General features: G+C 37.9%; 1 protein-coding gene across 4 annotated transcripts in view; it reads right to left on the bottom strand.

Annotated features, from left to right (window-relative positions):
- The window catches only part of LOC129780464 (hemicentin-1-like), a 366,959-nt gene that overhangs the window by 218,096 nt on the left and 128,063 nt on the right, over positions 1–20,800 (bottom strand). For all 4 annotated transcript variants that reach the window (XM_055788773.1, XM_055788774.1, XM_055788775.1 and 1 more), the window contains exon 2: positions 1,776–3,011. In XM_055788773.1, the coding sequence (XP_055644748.1) occupies positions 1,776–2,250 (475 nt within the window). In that variant the 5' untranslated portion in view covers positions 2,251–3,011. The remainder of the gene's footprint in view (positions 1–1,775; positions 3,012–20,800) is intronic.

Raw genomic sequence — 20,800 nt, 5'->3', positions numbered from 1 at the left:
GGATTCTGAAAAATCGAACGCCATGCGCCGTAAATCTTTGAGAGTCATACCATAGGAAACTTTGTCCAGTGGCCTGCAGATCCTAAGACTGCTCACTCGTAAATCCCTATCTGAACCGCACTAGGTGCTCGCTGACACATTCCAGCAGAAGTAGAAATGTCAATAAAAGAAGATTCAAATCATAAATCACTTTCTGATATGAGCCTGTAAGAAATCAAAAGAATTTGCCAATTGAATTTCAATATCGTAAACGATCGAAAGACAGACAGAAGCAAAATACTATACGATAGGAGCGAAACGTGTGAACGATCCTAAGCTAATAATCTCACCTATCGGAAGCGGGTGCAATAAAACCTGATGCAAGAAATAACGGAAAGGAAAGCGCTAGGCTCCGTTGACCTTAGAATGCAGTTATGAGTCAAAGATAAGCTTTCGGCAGGAGTTGCATGTGGTGAAGCACAGATAAGCGATAGGTAAAGGAGTTATATGCAAAGGAGCAAGAACGTATTTAGTTTTCTGTTTCTTTCGCACGTTAGATTTGAATTTAGGATAGAATTTGGATAGAATGAAATTGTATAGAACCCAAGGTTCTCTGAACCTCCCGCTTAGTTGGTATTCGATAGATTGTCCAGCTCCCGTTCGTTACTCGTTCCGTACGGAATTAGTGCGAAGGCAGTCAGTTCAATTTATTGAAAGGAATCATTCTGATTAGCTTCCGTTCGTGGCCGGTTCCGTAGGGAATTAGTGCGAAGGCAGTGAATTCAGTTTGTTCGAGGTTAGGCTGATTCTTGCGACGCTTCTACTTTGAATCTGTAAAGTGCCAATCCAGACTCATTATGGTTGATTCCTTCGCTCAACCGAGTTTGCACATTGGGCAACTTTTACAGAGCCTCTTCTTCAGAGCTGATTCAGAAATACCGAGGTCTGCCGCAATCCGACGCTTCGAGCCTATGTCGGTCCATTCGAGCATTTCTGGAGTGCATTTCTTCAAATCAGTTTTCTTCTTGTGGGTCCCGTTAATAATTTTGTTAAAAACATTTTATAATTTTAGCAAAACGCTAGTGCGAGCTTTTACCCCACAGCCACTGCGCACCTTTGCCCCACAAGCAATTTTGGAACTAATCGAATTTAAAAAAAAAAGCTCTTGAACTTTTTCACAATTACGAATACACACTATCATCTACTATAGAATGAAGGTTTCCTTGACAGTGTAGTTTCGAACTTTCCAGTTATTTTAGGTAAGTAAATTGTCCTCTCCAAAACCGAAAAAAATAGTTCAAAACATCACAAAACTCTTTTTACCCCATAACTTTTTGCCATTTTCATAAAATGTATCTTTTCTTTTATATGTGTGAGCTGCTGGTGTAATAATGTATCAAACGACTACACTGTTGTCGAAATTTTTATGCTCGTTTGCTTCAAAATGGCCAATGCGCATCTTTGCCCCGCACTACTCTATAGGCAAAAATATGTTGAATAATGATGTAGAAATTAGTCTTAAATTCAGTCCAAGCTGATATTAAAGTTTCTCGATTTCAATCCAACAGCTGTTCATTCGGGCGTAAACACTATTTGCTCTTAAAACTGTATGGGGGTTTGTAATTGAAACACCGACCAACGAAGGTGGAAAGCTCATTCAATCATGGCTGTGATATAATAATAATTCTGTTGTGTTACTAACTGAGAATAATCCTTTCGCTGGTTAGCAGAAGTCCACCTACATCACAGCTACAAATAGGGGATCGCACAAGCATACATTTTAATCCGACACTTACCTATACTAATATTTACAATCAATTGTGTCAGCAGCAGCACGGTGATAAACGTCAACAGGTGCAGATGGGATCGTATTTTTCTGCAGGTCCTCCTCCCACTGCTCGGGATCGGTGCTAAGCTGCTGGCAGTGGCGATTGTGGGCGAATGTGTGCTCTGACTACTTGTATCATCGCCATTACTTTCGTCCGCATCCATATCGGCCTCACTGGGGTAGCCAAACTCTGTTGCACCACTGCGGCTGACCTCGTTCGAGCGCGGTCTGGAGCTGGTATGTGTTCTAACGCTAAAACTGCTTGTTTCACCGATGGTGCAGCTAAGCCGGCACTGCTGTCCATCGGACAAACAATCGCCATTATCGCTATGGCTCTCGCTGGTCAATGCATCTCCTTGGCTATGGGCATGAGGAATGTTTTCCCCGCTGCTTGGTCGATCACAGCCGTAAATTTCCATATTACCCATTCGCTTCAGTTTCATTTCGATGGTTATGATCTGTTTATCGGAATCGATAATTTATGGTGAGCGGATTTCGGTTTTAACCTGTCTGAGAAAGTTTTTGCAACTCCCCCCTGAAATGCCAATGTTTGCCCCTAATTTATGATCTCCCGTTTATGGTGATTCCACCCGCGTTTCTGTCTCGCTTCGAATACTTTTCGTAGTTTAACGCTCCGGTAGCTTTTTTTATATTCAAACCACCATCTGACTAATGGCCTTATTTTACCTCAGTTTTTGTGTACGAGTTACTACGAGCCTTTCAACATCAGCCAACATTATCAGAAATCGATTTTACCACGTTAGGAAATCTTTCGGAGTTGCTGCCAAAAAGAAAAGAAAATCTACCAGCGGTTGCGAGAACAGAACAGAAATTTGTTACGCAAAATCTTTTAAATTTTTTTGTTTCGCATTCATAACCACCGCGAATCCGATCCCTGTGATGCGCAAGTTAAAAGGCTAGAAACCATCGAGAACGGTACGATTTCAGGGCGAGGGCGCAATTATTCATGAACAGCACTCGACACTTTCCGCTTGCAACACTTTTTCCATAAATTTTTCATCCTTATTTTCGCCACTGCCATGCATAGCGTGTTTCCCGGCGTTCATACATGAATTTGTGGCAATCCGGGCTGCGGTTCGACGCTGTTGCAGGAGTATTCACATATCAGCTCGTTCACTACCCTCCACCATCTGTCCACACCAGTGGCCGTACGGGTGCAGCCTTCCGAGGTCACTTCCGAGACCTGGAAAAGATGAAAAAAACGAAAGAAAATTTAATGAGTATATTCCTGTATCTCAAACAAAGCTGCACTCAGCAGAAACGAGTACAGCGTGCAGTCCAGCCAGTTTGAGAGGTTTTTTTTGTGAACATTTATTTTACTATCCGGTTTGTTTGAACAAATAAATGTTGGACATAAAACCGAATGTTTTGGACAAATGTTCGCAATTCAAGATAATTAACAATAATGAAAAAGGAAAATCAAACTGAATTGGATTTAATATTTGCGCCTTCCAAATGTCTCAAGTTTCACGACAGACTTAAAAACACCAAAAGAAATCCATCGACGGCAGAGTGGCTGCGGTGAAACGTAAAAAGCTCGACTTTATCTTCTGCCCGCTTCCAAGTTTATACACTCGAAGTGTAATAAAAATAAATCGACATGAGTTAAGGGGGGGTGGACGGAACGCCACACATCACGGCGCATCACCCCAGGAAACTGTATAACCGTTCCGCGTTAAAATAAAATATCCATAAATAAAAATAAAAATGCAATATGCGCACTTAGTGTTCGCTTTCGCCTTTCGCCAACTTTGCCCGCAGCTGGTGGGTAACAAATGGGTGTGGAAGTTTTTTTCCTCCCTCATTTTGACTTTTTTTTTTCGCCATCTATTTCCCTCGCCAACCTCTTGCTGCGCTGATAAAACCCGCCTACCAATGGCGAGGACACCGAAAAAGTGCCACCCGCGATGCGATTTAAAACCATTCCTGCCACAAGTTTAACGCCCCCACACAGAGAAAAAAAGCATCCAATCCTCTGTCTCTCCCTCAAAATGCGATGTGCCGAACATCATAGCTCCACACGGAGCTTTATTTTTGCTGGCGCAAGCTTTTAACCGCATCACAACGCACCCTACAATCTGCCGTTGGATTCGAACGGGAAAGTGAACCAGCGTGCGGTCCTCCGGTTGGCTGGCTGGCTGGTGGTTTCCTTTCCGCGACACCGCCCATCCAGCACACTCCCCGGATTGCTGCATAAATTCACTGCTAACATAAATAAAATAAAAATCGAATGGCATTATCATGGCTGGTGGCGGATAGAAATGAGAGTTTATCCCCTTTAGAAGGGGTGAAACGAAATGTGGATGGGGTGGATCGTTCGGATGCAACTTTAAAATTTGAGCGCTTGTTTTGTTTTTGAACTAGGGAGAGCATGACGATGAAAGTGGATCATGAGACTTACTTCAGTCATTTTAAAATTGCTGACTGAAATGTTATACGTTAGCCTCTCCATACAACCAGTCAAAAATTTGTGTTAGTGCACTTGTTCCTAAATTAATCATATATAGTGTGTGGTTTATTGTTCACAGTTGATATGGCTAGCTATATGTGCTAGGAAATATTTTTTGAGGTGAAATGAATCGAGTAATTTGCATTAAAGTTTGCTTCTAGAGCAGGAGGATTCTGTGCCAACTTGTTCATAGGATTAGCAGCCCCTCTCAGAATTCATTCAAACTTTGAGGGGGTTTGCTAATGATGTATCTATGAAACGAGTAATTTCACACCAAATCAGTCGGTTTCAAAATATAGTACATTAGGTGACAGCCATCAAAAATCACCATTTTCATTATCAGATTTTGGTTGTTAATAATTTAATAACCAATTTGAATAACGACTGATTTTTTATAAGAGCGTATCCAGAATCATTGACCTTTTTTCAGTATATAAAATTAGTTACGGTTAGTCTTATAAAATATCATACACTCGACCAAAAAATAAGAGGAACAGAGTTTTAAATGAATATTGGCATGCTGTAACTTCGTAAAAAATCAACGCATTTCGATGGAATGTACATAATTTTGAAGTTACAACTCTCAGATATTGGAATATTTTACGTAAATATTTTTATATCTGTAGTTGCTACACCCGGGCAACAATATCGGAAAGAAATGAAAAATCGATTTTGTCTGTCTTTCAAAGATTTTCTGGACTAACATCATTTTTTTCCAATCAACTCAACAGCAAATTCAATTAACCTTATCAACCAGCTTTGATTTGATCCCTAGAAAGTTTCTGTCGGACCTTCCCATACAGATATATTTAAGTTTGAATGAAAAATTATCCTTTCGTCTTTGATGATGAATTATTCAATAAACAACTATCGCACCGCAAACCGAAAGGCAGTTTTGAAAACTCCAATAAATTCTGTTAGTTGAATTTGCTGTTGAGCTGGTTGGCAAAAAATTGTGTTTGTTCCGAAAAACAGAGAAAACCCGATTTTTGATTTCTTCCCGCTATTGTTGCCCGCTAAACCCACGAATGCAGTTATAAATATATGTATGTAAAATATTCTAATATCTGAAAGTTGTAACTTCAAAATGATGTACATTCCATCGAAATGAGTTCATTTTTCACGAAGTTACAGCATGTCAAAAATCGTTTAAAATTTCCGGCTTCCCACTCTGTTCCTCTAATTTTTTTTGTCGAGTGTAAGGGAACCGCGGGTAATACGGACACCGTGTTGGGTAATATGGACGGGTGGAACCCCTCCTACATGTTATTCTATAATATTTGAACCACCCTTTGGCAATGAATACTGATCAAAAGTGGAAAAGAGAAACAAAAACCCAAAATAATACATGATTCCGCGTGTGAATGTAATTTTAGCTGCTTTGATATTAGGTATTTTGATTGGTTTAATTACAAAATTCAATTCGCTAATGGTTATATTTCGGTTTGTAAGTTAACAGAGAAGCAATATTAGGTATGTAAGGAAAAGTAAATTCATTTTTGAGCGAAAAATTATTGAAAAAATTGTACTGGTGGGGTAAAACGGACCGTTGCCAATGGGAGTGAGATAGACTGTGACAAGTCTGTTTAATTAATTCCTAATGAATGCCCTTCGGCTATAAACGGAAGTCAAGTCGCCAAAAACAAACCTGGCCAGTAGGAGGAATCCCCCACTTTATGTCCATATTAACCGAATAAAAAAAAAGTTGTACTTTTAGGTCTGTTTTAATTTCGGTAAAACACGTTGAAAACCTCTTTTTTGTAAACATTCGGCCATTTAGGTAGAAAACAGTTTGCTGAATTGCAAGGAACTGCATTAAAGTTTTGGGAAACATGGGTTTCCAAAGTTTTTTTTTTAAGTTCTTCTTAACATGTCCGTATTACCCCCACCACCTCTATATTGTTTTTCATATAAAATCACATGAAGATTTCATTTTTTACATTACTTTTCTTGAATAGTAACGATTTTGCGAAGTATGGGAATTGGATAATTTCAATTTTAAAAAATTCATATCTTCATTTCGGTGAGTCCGACACAACACAACTATACGTAAAGCTTTATCAAATTGAAAAGGTTTTCTATAAAAAAATATTTTCAAAATATCTAAGATTCGTAATTATTTTTAATATCAAGTTCAATTTTCGAGTAAAATTTTGTAGCAGTTCATCTAGAAAGTTATTTTTTCCTGAAAATTTCATTGATTTAACAACATCTTTTCTTTCCTTCATATTTTATTCAGACATCTGGATTTCGAGTTATGACTTCATGCAAGAGTGGTCAATGACACTGGATACGCCCTCATAAAAAACAGTCGTTATTAAAAATAGTCATCTGATAATGAAAATTGTGATCTTAGGTAGCTGCCACCATATTTACAAAGCTTATTAAAAATCTGAGAGGATCGGGGCGGCGGTCGGATGATTTATCCTGGAGTTGCTCATACTCCTTTTTTATCAGTCCAGACTGTTTTCCGGAAAGAGCAAGACTTGGACTTTTGTTTATAAATCGTATATCTTAAAATAACAAGTCAAACAAAATTATGGCCTTATTGGCCATAAAAATTCCAGAAAAAATTATGGAAAAATCACAATTCGAAAAAAATCGGTAAAAGAATAACAAATCGTCCATACATCACAAAAATTAAGAAATGCTGTAGTAATTGAAGTGTGATTGACAGAGAAAACTTCACGAAGCACTTCTTCGATTCAGTTGAAGCTCTTGTGAATTCTAACAGAAAAGTGTTATGTAACAAGTAACAAGCAACATAGTTCGTTACGTGTTTCTTGCAGGAAAAACACATTTATTTGGAGAATAAAATGAATTAAAATATTATTCGAAGTGCATTCCTCTCCGATAGCCCGAAGTAATCGGAAAAAAAACAACTCGCGTCTCAATTTTGCTATCGGTTACCGCTATAAGTTGAAGTTTTTTTTTCTGATTAGTAGTTTTATTTCGTTTCCCGCATAGTAGATTAAATGCCGTGCCCAAGATGAGGAGGAAGTTTTCATCTTCGGAAAACGGAAGATTGTATTTTGTTTTGGTTTGCCTTGTAATCGTCATCGACATTTGGATTCTCGTCGAGTTGTCGTATTTCGCACTTCACGAAAAATACCAGTGCGAGTGTTGTTCATCGACAGCAGGGTGTAGCGGTGATCAAAGATGTGTGAGGCCGAGCGATGTCCTAGTGGAAAACAACACCATTCCTATTGATCATTTCTGGCCGCTTCTGGTCAATCCCCTGCTTCAAACGGTCGAGCTGCTCACAGTAGAGAACCGAGTTGAGGGTCTGGCCATAGCTGAGCAACTCATTGTGGATTATTCCCTTACAATCCCACCAAACACACAGCAAAACCTTCCTGACCGTCAATCCGGGCTTTGCGATGGTTTGGGCCGGCTCACCGCGCTTCGACCACGACTTTTTCGCTTTAGGTTGTCGTACGTGATCCACTTTTCATCACCAGTCACCATCTTCTTCAAAAATGGGTCGAGTTCGTTCCGTTTCAGCAGTGCATCGCAGGCGTTGATTCGGTCTAAAAGGTTGTTTTGCGTCAACTGGTGTGGCACCCATACATTCATCTTTTTTTTTGGAATCCAATCTTCTGCAAATGGTTCCAAAAGGTTTTATGGTCTATACCCAGATCCTGGCCAATCGAGCGAGTACTCACATGCCGGTCTACTTGGATGATTTCAACGATTTTATCGGTTTCCACGACGATTGGCCTACCACTACAGGGTGTATCTTCGACAGCCACAACACCAGAACGAAATCGATCAAACCAACGCTGTGCTGTGCGAATCGTTACAGTATCGGGTCCATAAACTACACGAATTTTTTCGGCCCCCTTCGTTGCAGTTTTACCTCGTAGGTAGTAGAAACGTAAAATATGGCGAATTTCTTGCTTGGTGGACTCCATCTTTGACGCGCTATAACCTGAGACTGAAAAGGACAATCACAACACTGTCAAAACGACACTTGTAGCACAGATTGTCGTCTTTAAACAGCCGTATAGTTTGACCTGATGCGATAAGTACAACACAAGATATGTTTAAGTGTTGGCATATATTGACAATATACGACATTTCTTTTTCCCCAACCCAATATTCAAAAAAGGAATCTATAAATACCAATTTTGAAATGGCGGAGGATGGGGGATCTCCAGATATGGAGATCAATGACACTAATTTCTTACTAGTTGTTAAAAAAAGAACAGAGAAGACACTCAAATGTGTTCGTACTTCGGATGATATTTCTTCCGGGGACGAGTCAGATAACCCTACCAAGCCCCCTTCAGAAAACTCGTAACCCTCTTCCCTACACCACTTAACGATCCCACCTTATCTTCAATGTCGCCTTCCCCTTCTGTTCTCTTCGCTACTACTCAACCCCGCCGTCCCCCCTGTTGCCCCCGTTTCCACTCAATCCTCGTACTACCCTTACGACACCCCCTCCCATCTGTTGTTTCCTCTCCTCGTGACAAGGTCTATCCAGAAGATGCACCCGGAACTAGCCCTTGGGTTGTTTTCTTCATGCCTAAGCCCAATGGAAAATCTCAGAAAGTCATGAAGATCGCTAAAGATCTGGCAAAGTATTCACTCTGTCCAACTTCTCTAAGACCATCCTGATTATATTCCGTTGCAACACAAACAGTTATAATTTCAACAAGATACATTCATACATTGAAGAATGCTTTGAATAAAGTATATTTAAAGTCAATTTCGTTCAAAAGAGTTGTTTGTTTGTTTATTGTGCTTAACCCTCCATAACCCTACCCCGCTTTTAGACGGGCTTCACGGATTTTTTTTTTCAAATTATTCAGACATTATTTTCAATGTTAACCCCCACTAGAACGTCTTTAGAATATTTTCATCTATCGCACATACACATTGGTTTTATGCTGACAGCTTTCTGCTAGGAGTATTTTATGTTGAAAGTCGGAAATTCGAGATGAAAGTGGAATGGGTTTTTTGGACAAATAAAAAATTTGGGTCTTAGAGGGTTAAATATGATAATTTCAGTTGTCCAGTTTCTATAAGACCATTTCAAAACTCATAAGTATTATCAATGAAAAATTCAAAACGATCGGCTGATTTACAAGTCAATAATGGGCAACATTGCTATTTCGGCTAATAATCTGGAAAAATCGTGTTGGCATACTATTTAGCAAATCGATATTTTTCCATGTTTCCGAAATTGCGACCTTGAGCTTTTCAATCGTGGTGTACCGCTCTCCCTCCTTTTTACCAAAACTTGACGGATTGTCACCCGAGAAACATTTAAATTCAAATATTGCTTTATTTGCATAAGCGATTTTGAGGTTTTCGAAGCTGTTCTAACTATTTCCCGCTTATCCCGGGCCAATCCGACGAGAAATTTCCCTGATACCAACATTTTCTTGGTGAAATGCATCGATTTGTCTTTCTTTTCTCTCCGTGAGCACTTTTCCCTTCGGCATTTTCCAGATTTATTGATCAAAACAACGGAAAATGTAACTGGTCTTATACAAACTTGACATTTTAATAATACAAAAAATTCGTTTACGCTCAGCGCTTGCACAAATACATATGAAAATTATGCGCTGTATGGTAGTCACCAATACCTACACACTAGAATATGAATTGAAGCATCATTTGTTTACAATGACACAAATCAGCAAGATCAACACCTGGTCTTATACAAGTTGGACAGAGTGTACCTCCGTGACTGAAGGTTAGACCAAACAAGCTGCGAGTTATCGTGGCTGATCGGAAGCACGTAAACCATATTGTTGTCGACCAGCATTTTACAATTGAGTATCGCGTTTACATTCTCTCACCCATTGTTGAAATTAGGGGTGTGATAACCGAAACGGGCCTGACGTGGGAGTAAAGATAGTGGACATTAAAAAAAACTGCCATCCATGTCCAGTCTCCATGTCTCCCTTACTACGTGATGGTGGACAAACTTTTGTTACACTTGCGACATTTTATTCCAAAGCCTGATTTGTCAAAAGAGCAAGTTGAAACAATCGATATTCGAATGTGATTGTCCTTGTATCGGAGGGTATTTCTTCCTTTACGAGTAATTGGGTCCCTTCCTGTAAACAGTACAATAAATTGAAATTTGAATACATAATAGATATACGAATAGATTCAAGAATTCAGTATACTCATCAACAATAGAACATCAATGTTACAAAAGAACAATTCCATGCCAAATCGGCCAGAAAACAGCAAATTTTGACCCGACTCTCCCAATTTTGACGTAGAACTACGTCTTTCAGGAAGAGTGCCAAATCAGAAAACAGGTCACGTTTTAGACGTAGGACTACGTTTTTCATTTATGTACCGGGGTGTATGTTCAAAGTTTCGAAAACGAGAGAGTGACGCTGGACTGCAAGGTTTTGAATGGTAATACCTCTTTACCGGCTGAATGGAGTGGTATAATAATCACTTTATCCGAAAGATAAAATGTCAACGAATTATATGAGTGTCACTTATTGGTCCAAAAAATCGTTTCAATGGCTTAAAAATTGTTTTGAAAGCAAGCTATTGAAATCATAACAATCTAGCTCATTGATGATTGGTGATTGCAATGTGTTCCCGAACACGGACGCAAAATCTAGGCACCTGGAGAAACCGTCATAGCGAATACATGCGAGCTGTGATTTGTTTTGCTCGCTTGCATTAGTGTTTGGGAAACCATAGCGGACACACGCAAGGCGTGAGTACTTCCACTCGCATCAGTTTCTCTTCTGCTTCCGCATGGAAAAGTCGTGAAAAATTGTTTGCGTGTGAATGCGTCCGAGCGAAGGACTATTCGCACCCATTCACGCATTCGGCTTGGTGTTCCCGTGATGCAATCCAACCGCATCAGTTCCTGTTCTGCTTTCGCATGTAACAGTCATGAAAAATTGCCACATCACTATAAAAACGAATTTAATTTTATGCAAGGTTATATAGACTTTATTTCGTTTTCACCGCGAAATGGTGCCCTCAGTTTCTATTCTGCGTATGGAGTGATCATAAAAAATCTCGTCTCATTCTCACGAAAATAAAAATGAATCATGTATCAAACATCTTCAGTTGCTTTTACAAGGCCACTCAATTTCCATCGGTCCGTTTCGGGACCACCAGCAAGTTCGAAAGAGTTGAATTTTATGTTAATAACAATTCCATACCCATACTCATCCATCCACACACTAACAAGAAATTCAGATTCAATTTCAAAAAAATTAAAAAAAAAATCAGATCCAATTTCAAATAAATGATTGCCGAGCCAACGGTAGTCCTACGTCTACCTTACGGTTATATCACAGATATAACCCACTTCTTGTTTTATGAAATAAAGTTAACGTTAATAACTATTTTCACCGTGAACGAATGCCCACGATACCAATCGAATCGGAAATTCTCTAAGAATAGTTTGATATGCTACACAATACAATTCGCTAATCTCTAAACGGTAAAAATCCATGAAAACTGGAAGAACTTCCTTTTTTCCCATACATTTTTTTGTTCTGCTGATTTGGGGCTAACCCTATCCGTTTTTCGAATGTTAATAACTCGAACATTTCTTAACAGATCGGAAAGATCTGTTAAGAAATGTTGTTTGCATCAATTGATAGGAAATATTTCTACGCGTCTATCAAAATTAATATAATATTATTTTTCATGCGATGAACAATTGAATAACTGTAAAATATCAAGCGATATTTAAACGCCTTAACTGCCAAGTTTTGATTGGCCTGATTTACGGATTCCCCAACACAGACTTCAAAATCGATGTTCCTGTGGAAATCCGCTCTGCAAATATACATGCAAGTCGGGGGTAAGTTTGTTCCCATCGAGCTGTGTTTCCCTAACATGGACGTTAAAATCAATGTGCCTGGGGGAATCCGCTTTGTCAAAACATGCAAATCGGGGGTATTTTGCCCACTGCTGTATTCCCCTAACACGGACTTCTAAATTAATGTGTCTTGGGGAATCCGTTTTGCAAATACATGCAAGTCAGGGATATTTTTTGTTGTTGAATACTTTTGTACTCGCTTTTCGTTGTGCAGACCGGAATATGTTTCCCTAAAACGTACTTTTAAACTTAGAAGCCTGGGGAAATCAACATATCATATACTAGAGGTGAATGAACTTTCGCGGTTCGAGAACTACGTAAACATGAGATGAGCAATAATTTCAGAGGGAAATGTAAAATACTATGATCGTTTGACAATTCTTCCGTTTACATATTTTGGTAGTCCTAGGCATCAAATCAACGTAAAAGGACGTTCATCAAATTTATTTGTAACGAAGAACATATTCTGTTACAAAAAATTCGATGCATTCTAAAATAATATTCGAAGTAGTAAACAGGTGGATTGCATAATACAATTACGTAGTTCTACGTCGAAAATATGCGGTCGTGTCCAAGATACAACCCCTTACATATTTTTTTTAAACTGGGTATTTATGATGAAAGCTACCTGAAATCACCATTTTTATTATAATATGACCAATTTAAAGAACGACTAATTTCTGAAAAGAGCGTATTCAAAATCATTGATCTGTCTTCCAAAAAATTGTAACTTAAAATCGAGATGTCTGATTAAAATATGATGTTCAACAAAGTTGTTAGAAAATAAATTAGTTACAATAAAAATACACTGTTGAAAAATCTCGCTCAAAAATTGTGTGTTTTGAGACACAAAAGTTTTTGATATTAAAATCAATTTTTAAGTAAGATTTTTGTAAAAGTGTATTTCAAATGTTAATTTTCTTGAATAGCTAATTGATTTTACAACAACTTTATCAAACATCATATTTTAATCAGACTTCTGAATTTTGTGTTTGGATTTTTTGATAGAAAGATCAATGATTTTGAATACGCCTTTTCCAAAAATCAGTCGTAAGTTAAATTAATAAATTAAATTTAAATTGTATAATGAAAATTGTGATTTTAGATAATTTTCAACACAAGGACTTAGGACGAATAAATAAAAATCTTTCGCCGCACTTCGGTTATGGTCGATGAATTATCGCCCGAATAACCACTCTATCGCCGATACAAAGAGACACGTCGGCTTCCCCAGTAAAACACATCCGACTGTATGGTGTCCTCTAGTGCTGCTACTTGCTGTCGGCTGTGGTAAAGTAGGGATTTTCTTCCTCCTGAGAGCGCAATTGCACAGTTTCAGCGTCACCATCAACAGCGGAGAAGACCAAGCAGCCACATCCACAGAAGCGCAACATCAGATGAGTGTGGTTTTAAGTGCATCCTGTTCGCAACCATCGTCAGCTGGCAAAGGTCCACCACTATTACAGATGAGACTTGCGACTGGCACTTGGGATGCGTCGTTAGACGGTGCATACCACTAATCTATGCTTGGGCTTTGACTGTCTGGTCGTCAACACGCGACTCGTAAATTTTTATTGTTTACCGATATAAATCGACGTCAATAAGTTTGCCATTATTTTTACGAGTTTTTGTTTCCAATTTTTTTAAGTGCAACACAACACGGCTTTGTCTGTCTCTCCACCCAAATGGGCGATGAATTTCTCGGAAGAAACGTGCCGTACCACTCGTGAAAGAAAGTGATATTGGGTCGCATTTGCTCACGCAGCAAGTACTGCATGTGGCTGGATTTTTCCCTAGCTCCTGGGAAAGGGTGATAGAAAAAGAATTGCCTTCGAACGTGCGAATGTGGACCGGATTGTAACAGCAGCTGAGGGTTTTATGACCTCAAGCAGGGACAAAGTTCGCATTAAACTTGGGCCGAGCTATGGTCTGTTTTAGCAATGGTGTGTTTGATGCGACGTGACCTCGGAAGAATTCTGATTCTAGGGCAAAAATCTAATCATTTACAGAAAACGAACAATAAATGATTGAACAAGCTGTATCTATTTGATTGCCACGTTGAAATATAAAAAAAGAACTATCGTTGATTTCTAGTGACTCATCTTATTTTAATTGAAGTCATTCCAATCCATCCGTAGGTCCTTCAAGGATAGTTGTTTCAATTAAGGTTATCCACAACTGCTTGCTAGCCAACATGCCCGCTCGATGCTGAGCTCAACAACTTCACTGCACTCACCGGAGTGAAACATTAAATCTAATACCGTTCTGGTCGACCGTCTTCCTCGATGGTTCGCCAGCCAAACGTTTCGAAATCAGTTGCAGTGTGTATTACCACACTAGTTCATGTTATCATTACCGTGTGCCGTGTCGTTGAAGACATAATACGTGCTTGGCAAGCGATAGCGTACGATAGAAAATTTACGCTTCAATTATCTCAATCCTGTTGAACTGATACAAATTGTTGCTCAATGTACGAGGGCGCCCTCCGGATGTGGTTTTATTTACCCTAAAATTGTTTCCAAATCGTTCATTTTATTAGTGACGAAAATGGTGGTTTGGGAAAAGTTGTTGAATAGTTCGTGGCTTCCTCATACTTGACAAAATATATCAGTGGAATTCATTCGTGAACACATGAAGACGTAAGGTAGTATGACCATGTCAACTGCAAACGAATCCCTTCTTCAGCCAACCCTACCACCATTCACACATAGGTACACCTGAGCAACGCGAATGTAATCATTCCCCGAAGGCATCGGGCTACTAGCAGTACATATACTGAAAAATGTAAATGCCTGATTGCTCATTATCCTTTATCCTGCTCGCCTCCAACATAACTAGACCCTGTGCGCCGTCTACTGTGCGCTAATTCGATGCCCACTTAACCCCCCCCCCAAACACACACCGCATACTTCCTACCGCCTACCAGCTGATGTTGCTGAGTTTTTTTTTCTTATTTCACGCTTCACTTCGCGATGTAATGTAATTACATCTCCGGGGAAATCAGGCTAATATTGGGTACACTTTACTCAAGACGAAGTAGAATATGCTGTGATGCCAGATCTCACTGGAGTTCACGTTCGTGCGGCGGTTGAGGACTAGCAATTCGACTACAATGGAGGAGTATATTTTTCTTCATCGGCAGCCAGCGAAAATCATAGAAGAGAAAGTGTAAACACAGGAAATGAGCTGAGCACCGTTGAGTGAGGATTACCACATTTTATTATAGTGGTATGAATGAAAATTGTTGTCACTGGACGCAATGGGGTGGCTGTGAAAAAAAAAGGAAACCTATGACGAGCGGTCGGTGATGAATTTATTAAATGCGTGAAATAGTTCGATACTACTCGCTTGAGTGAACGAAAAATCTCCTGGTGGTCGATGCAGTTGTGGCAAACGTTCGCATCCGGTCCCTTATTCCCAAAACATTCTCTCTTACTCCTACACCACGCTTCGAATGTGGGAAATGCTCTGAATAGGTACCATATCAGGGATGTGCATGTGTGTTAATTAACCTCCGGAGGAAAATCGCGAGAGGAATTCCATCGGAAATAGTGCATTATTTGTACTTCGTCGGATGGTTGCATGATTGTTAGGATAGAATGAAAATCGTTGATAATTTTGCCGGAAAATCAGCTGGATTGATACTCTTCGAATTTCAACTACAACTCGCTGTAAATGTGTTACATGTCCTGGGAGATCTATTTTTGGAACATTTTTCAAATTCCAATTGGTTTCAATAGTATCCGATGATGTAATATGACTATAGTATTTTTTTCAATTCATAAAACCCATATTGACTACATTCCTGGAAAATCCATTTTGTCAAATTTACTATCAAAAATTTTGAATAATTTACATTCACTATTTCACCCTTCTCGCATTAGCCAGACTTCAAGTCGTTGCTACAGGAAATAGCGAAAAAAAAATATATTTAGCATCATTGTCAAACTTTATTTCAAAGTTATGAACACTTTCAAATTATCCTCAATTTCGTATTGCTATGCAGCTCCATCAGACATAAATATGACTCGCTTCACCTGTAAAAATATCTTCAAAAAGCTCACCTTAAATCGCGATTGCATCATATTACGATGGAGCTGAAATTTAAAATAATCCCTGAAAACGCATAGTGAATGAAAATCACATACCGTCGATGGGGGTGAAATTGGATCAAAAATGGAGAAAGTCACTATTAGTAATATCTTGACAAATAATACAAACATTTTTGAAAGCTGTGAGCCGTTTAATAGGAGATATATTTTCACAACTTCCAATTCATAATACTTAACTGTATTATAAATAGTTATTATTCAATAATTCATCAAAGTTTGATGTGTAAATAGCCATCAAATAACATCTCGGAAAAAATCTCATGCCCAGCATTATACAGAACTACTAGAATTGTAAATATTGGATAGAGTCATTCTTTAAAGCCTTGCCAGATGAGTCATTACTGATTTGGAACATAAAAAAAATGTTCTATTCGAATTTCAATATTTTCGAAATAATCTCTTATTTACACTAAGTGGGGGTGAGAATGGGTCAAGCACAAAATTGAATTCCATGCCAAACCGATATAGTGATTGTCAGTTTTTCATGAAAGTTGGAGGTTTTGTTCCTCATCGTAAAATATTAGCCCGTATTTTTTACGTTTTCCACCAGGGTGGCCTTTTCCATTTTATGGTGGTCCAAAAAATTAACTTTTCCCCTTTTTTTTCGGTCCGGTAGTTTAAAAGCCATGAATTTAAAAAAAAGTCATTTTTGGAAAAAAAAAAGAAGGGAAAAATGATTTTTCGGACCATCGATTAATTTTTAAAAATCATAATTCTATAACACAAAATAACGCATTTCTGAATTTTGGATATGTTATCCAAAAAAATCTTAGCTTTCAGGAATAAAAAATTAAAAAAATAGCACCCTTGGTCCCGAGACACTGTAAACTATAAAAAACAATACAATCAATAATTACAAGACCAAAATCCAAAATCTCTGCAAGTATGATATTTTTCAAAAATTGACTAAAAAAATCGGTACAATAGTTCAAAAGTGATGAATTTAAAAAAAAAGTCATTTTTGGAAAAACAAAATGGAAAAAAATGATTTTTTGGGCAACCCTAAAATGGAAACGATCACCCTATGGATAAAAAAAATACCACTATATCGGTTTGACATGGAATGGCTGCATATAAACATTTCGATCGCACTTCTAGGTGGATTGATTTTATTTCGGTGCTCAAATAATCATTCAAGACACTTACATATTGTTTAATTATCTTCAAATTATTGAGAAATTGATTTCTAAACATAATTCTTAATAGAAAGTAATATTCACTACTTTGATCCATTGTGAAACCCTCTAAGGGGTGAGATTGGGTCATCTTTCATTTAATCGTAGTTCAGTGAAAAATTAATATTATTCAACAATCTTTGAACACTTACGTCTGTTCATCATTAGAGAACATTTCTACGTAATCAGAATTGTGTTTTACTCTAATTTACGACAGTTATTCAATGAAAAGTTCGAAAACTACCTTTTTTGACTCATTTTCACTTCGACGGTATTTTTCATACTTCGCGGTTTTTTGGTAGAACAAATCACCTGTGACCTTAATATATCAACTGCGAAAACGGACCGCTACATCAACTGGTTAGATGGTTGGAATTCTAACTGGTCCATTTCAGGGCTGAAGGTACTAAACTTTGAAGTTTGATATAGTGGCTTCAAGGCTTCATCCAAGGAAGAAAAAGCAGGTTCGCAAGATGCGTGCGGTGCATTGGCGAGGAGGACACAATGAACTTGGCTGGGTAAGCAAGTGAAATTGGCCTTAAATCAAATAACTAGCACTAATGAAAATATTGTATAGGTAATTTAAATGAAAAATTTTGGTATTTTTTTCGAATTTCGAAAAATTTCATTTTTTTATGTATTTCGAAATTTTGAAAAAAAAATAGTTTCTAGACCCAATACTGCGTTATCTTCTATCTGAATATGTTCGTGTGCGTTTTTTTTTTGTGTGTGAATGTTCCCAGAGCATTGCGCGACACAAAAAAATTACTTTGCTCTTCAAAATTTAGGGATAAAATTGTTAAATTTTTAGATCCAATACTGTTACTTTTTTAAATTTTTTTCGAGCATTTTCTACTGTGAGTGATTTTTTTCTAAAAGTTTAGAGCATATCGCAGTAAAAAAAGTTAATATTTTTGGTATTGCGGATTTTTTTTTTTCAATATTGAGACCCTTCAGTGCAGTTTATGTGTTTTTTGATATTTGTTATTTTTTTTTTCAAAAATTTAAGACACTTGGGTGATATAATTTTTGGTATTTTGTTTGATTTTATATGTTTGATAAATTTTGAATCATCAAAAATTTATAATAAACGAACAAATAAAAATGAAAATTGGAGCTGTAAATCTATTCAGTCCGTCAAGCGCACTGAAGAAGGAAAGACTTGCATCGTAAGTTCCACCCATTTTCGTGGTGCAACACATCGTACAAATATAGCAAATATAGCACCGTATGGAACACTACTCGTTACTCTACCGTTGGACAAGCAACAAGCAGCCAGTGCAAGAGTACAAGTCTGGAGCAAGAAGCAGTGGCAGTAAGAACAATAAGAACTTCATGGTGCGAAAGTGGGACAATTGAAATTGATGTTGTTGTTTAAAATATTGGGAACGAACAATAAGTTTTTTTTTGTGTTTTTCCGAAATATTATGCCTAAGAATCGTTTTATGTAGAAGTGCATGATCTGCAACACCTTTGCTGAACATAAATCTTATTGTTATTAGGCATTCGCTAACACACGTGGACATGTGTTCTGTCGACCTTTTTTTTATTTGTTTGAGAATAAGTTCGTTTTTCTAAACCAAAAATGAGTGCATTAGCTGGGCTGAAAGCGTGACAAAAAAATTCTTGTACTTGAACCGATTCATTTATCATGGATTTATAAAAAAATCATGGTGAGACAGTTATGCTCAGAATATCAACATGGGACAATTGAGATTGATGTTGTCCTTCAACGCACGAAAGCATATTTTTTGCCGAGGATGAAATGTTTTCTGCCAACGTTATTTTAGGTGTAGAAGCAATTGCCCAATTTATCGAACCGGCTAAGACTCTTTCGCGTGTTTTCTCTCCATCTGGTTTAGTGCGAAGTGTTTGTGTGTCTATATGTCGTAGTGCATTTATCACCTCGGAAGAAACTGCTGGCGTTATGCCACATCGTGAGCTAAGAGCTTCTCTTAATTCTTTTAATTTTTTTCATAAATATTTGGATGCGATATAAGGTGCAAGTCCCTTTGGTGAGGAGGTGGTTCCACAAGTGTCGCGTACAGTGGGACCTCTATTTTTGTGTTATGAATTCCCCACGTCGTTGCAATTCTGTGTAGCCATTCACTTCTCGCAATTGCATAAAATTCGTGCAGCCGCATTTTCGCCGCATGTTGGGGAGTTTTAATATGTTTCGTCCCATTGTAATTATTTAATTACTTTCTGTAGAATGGTGATTCTAAAAGTAGTGGAGGATTTGACAACGGCTTTCTCATGCTAGCAACGAGTGCCGGGAAGTCTTCTTCATCAGCTGTAACATGAACCAACATGTTTTTGCACTTTATTGGAACGATTGAGATTGCTATGGAGTGGTACGGAGAGGGAGCGGATTTTCAGATGTGCACTTTTTTCATTTGATTAGATGGTGTTGGTGCGCAGTTGTCCAGCGTTTTTGCTCTCTTCACTTGTCCTCAGTGTTTGTGCAAGTTTTCTTTTTTCTATTTCTGGAGTTCATCGCTGGTATTTTTTTTCTTTTCAATGTATGTTTTGTTCTCTTTCGTTTAGGGATGTTTCAATCCATCGTTGTTTATCTGATGTATTGTGCGGATAATAGGGGGATAATAGCGAGCGTCACTTCGCGTTGGGGACTAGATGATTTGTATGCGATGTTAACCCTCCTGTAGTCGCGTGCAAAATCATAACACGTTTACTCGCGCACGGTGTCACAGACCGTAAATTGAACTTCTCTGTAATGTTGACATTGTGTATTAGTCAGGCTTTATTGGCATTTTTTTGAAGAAGAAGGTATGATTGAATGAAAAAGCTTAAAAATATATGTTTCCTTCGTCTTTATTATGTTTTAATAGTCATCTAATTCAGCCTCCTTATAATAGAGTAATTTTTGATACTCCAACACAAATAACGAAATGCCAATTTTTCACTGATATTAATTAAAATTAAATAACTGAATGTAATTCATGGAAGTATAAAGAGGTATAAAATAACATAACGTATTAATCGATTGTGGTGAATCAGAACATAGCATAACTGCATGCTCGAAGCAAAGATATTTTTTACATTTCATGCAGCTGTTGCGTGTTTTTCGGGTCTTCTATCGAAGAGAAGAATGTATAACGACCTTCTTGATAATTACCAGATGATAAAAGCTCTGGAATATAAAGTTTGCATATTTCTAATATTCTTTGTCTCTGTTTTCTTGGTAAACTAAGAATTTTTTCAGATGTGGCATAGATAAGATGATATATTTCTAGGAACTTCCTTTTCTTTTTCTTGTTCTCTTGTCGATATTGTCCAGTATAAAAAAATATCCATAATCCATAAATATCCATAAAAATATCCATAAGCTACCGATTAGTTTATAGTTTGCTGTTTACAATTCTTCCACAAGTGAAATTCTTTCACAAGTGT

Source organism: Toxorhynchites rutilus, chromosome 3, assembly GCF_029784135.1.
Source record: "Toxorhynchites rutilus septentrionalis strain SRP chromosome 3, ASM2978413v1, whole genome shotgun sequence".
Classification (NCBI taxonomy): Eukaryota; Metazoa; Arthropoda; class Insecta; order Diptera; family Culicidae; genus Toxorhynchites; species Toxorhynchites rutilus.
Note: the sequence above shows the minus strand (reverse complement) of the source record. Positions and strands in the feature narration are given on the sequence as shown.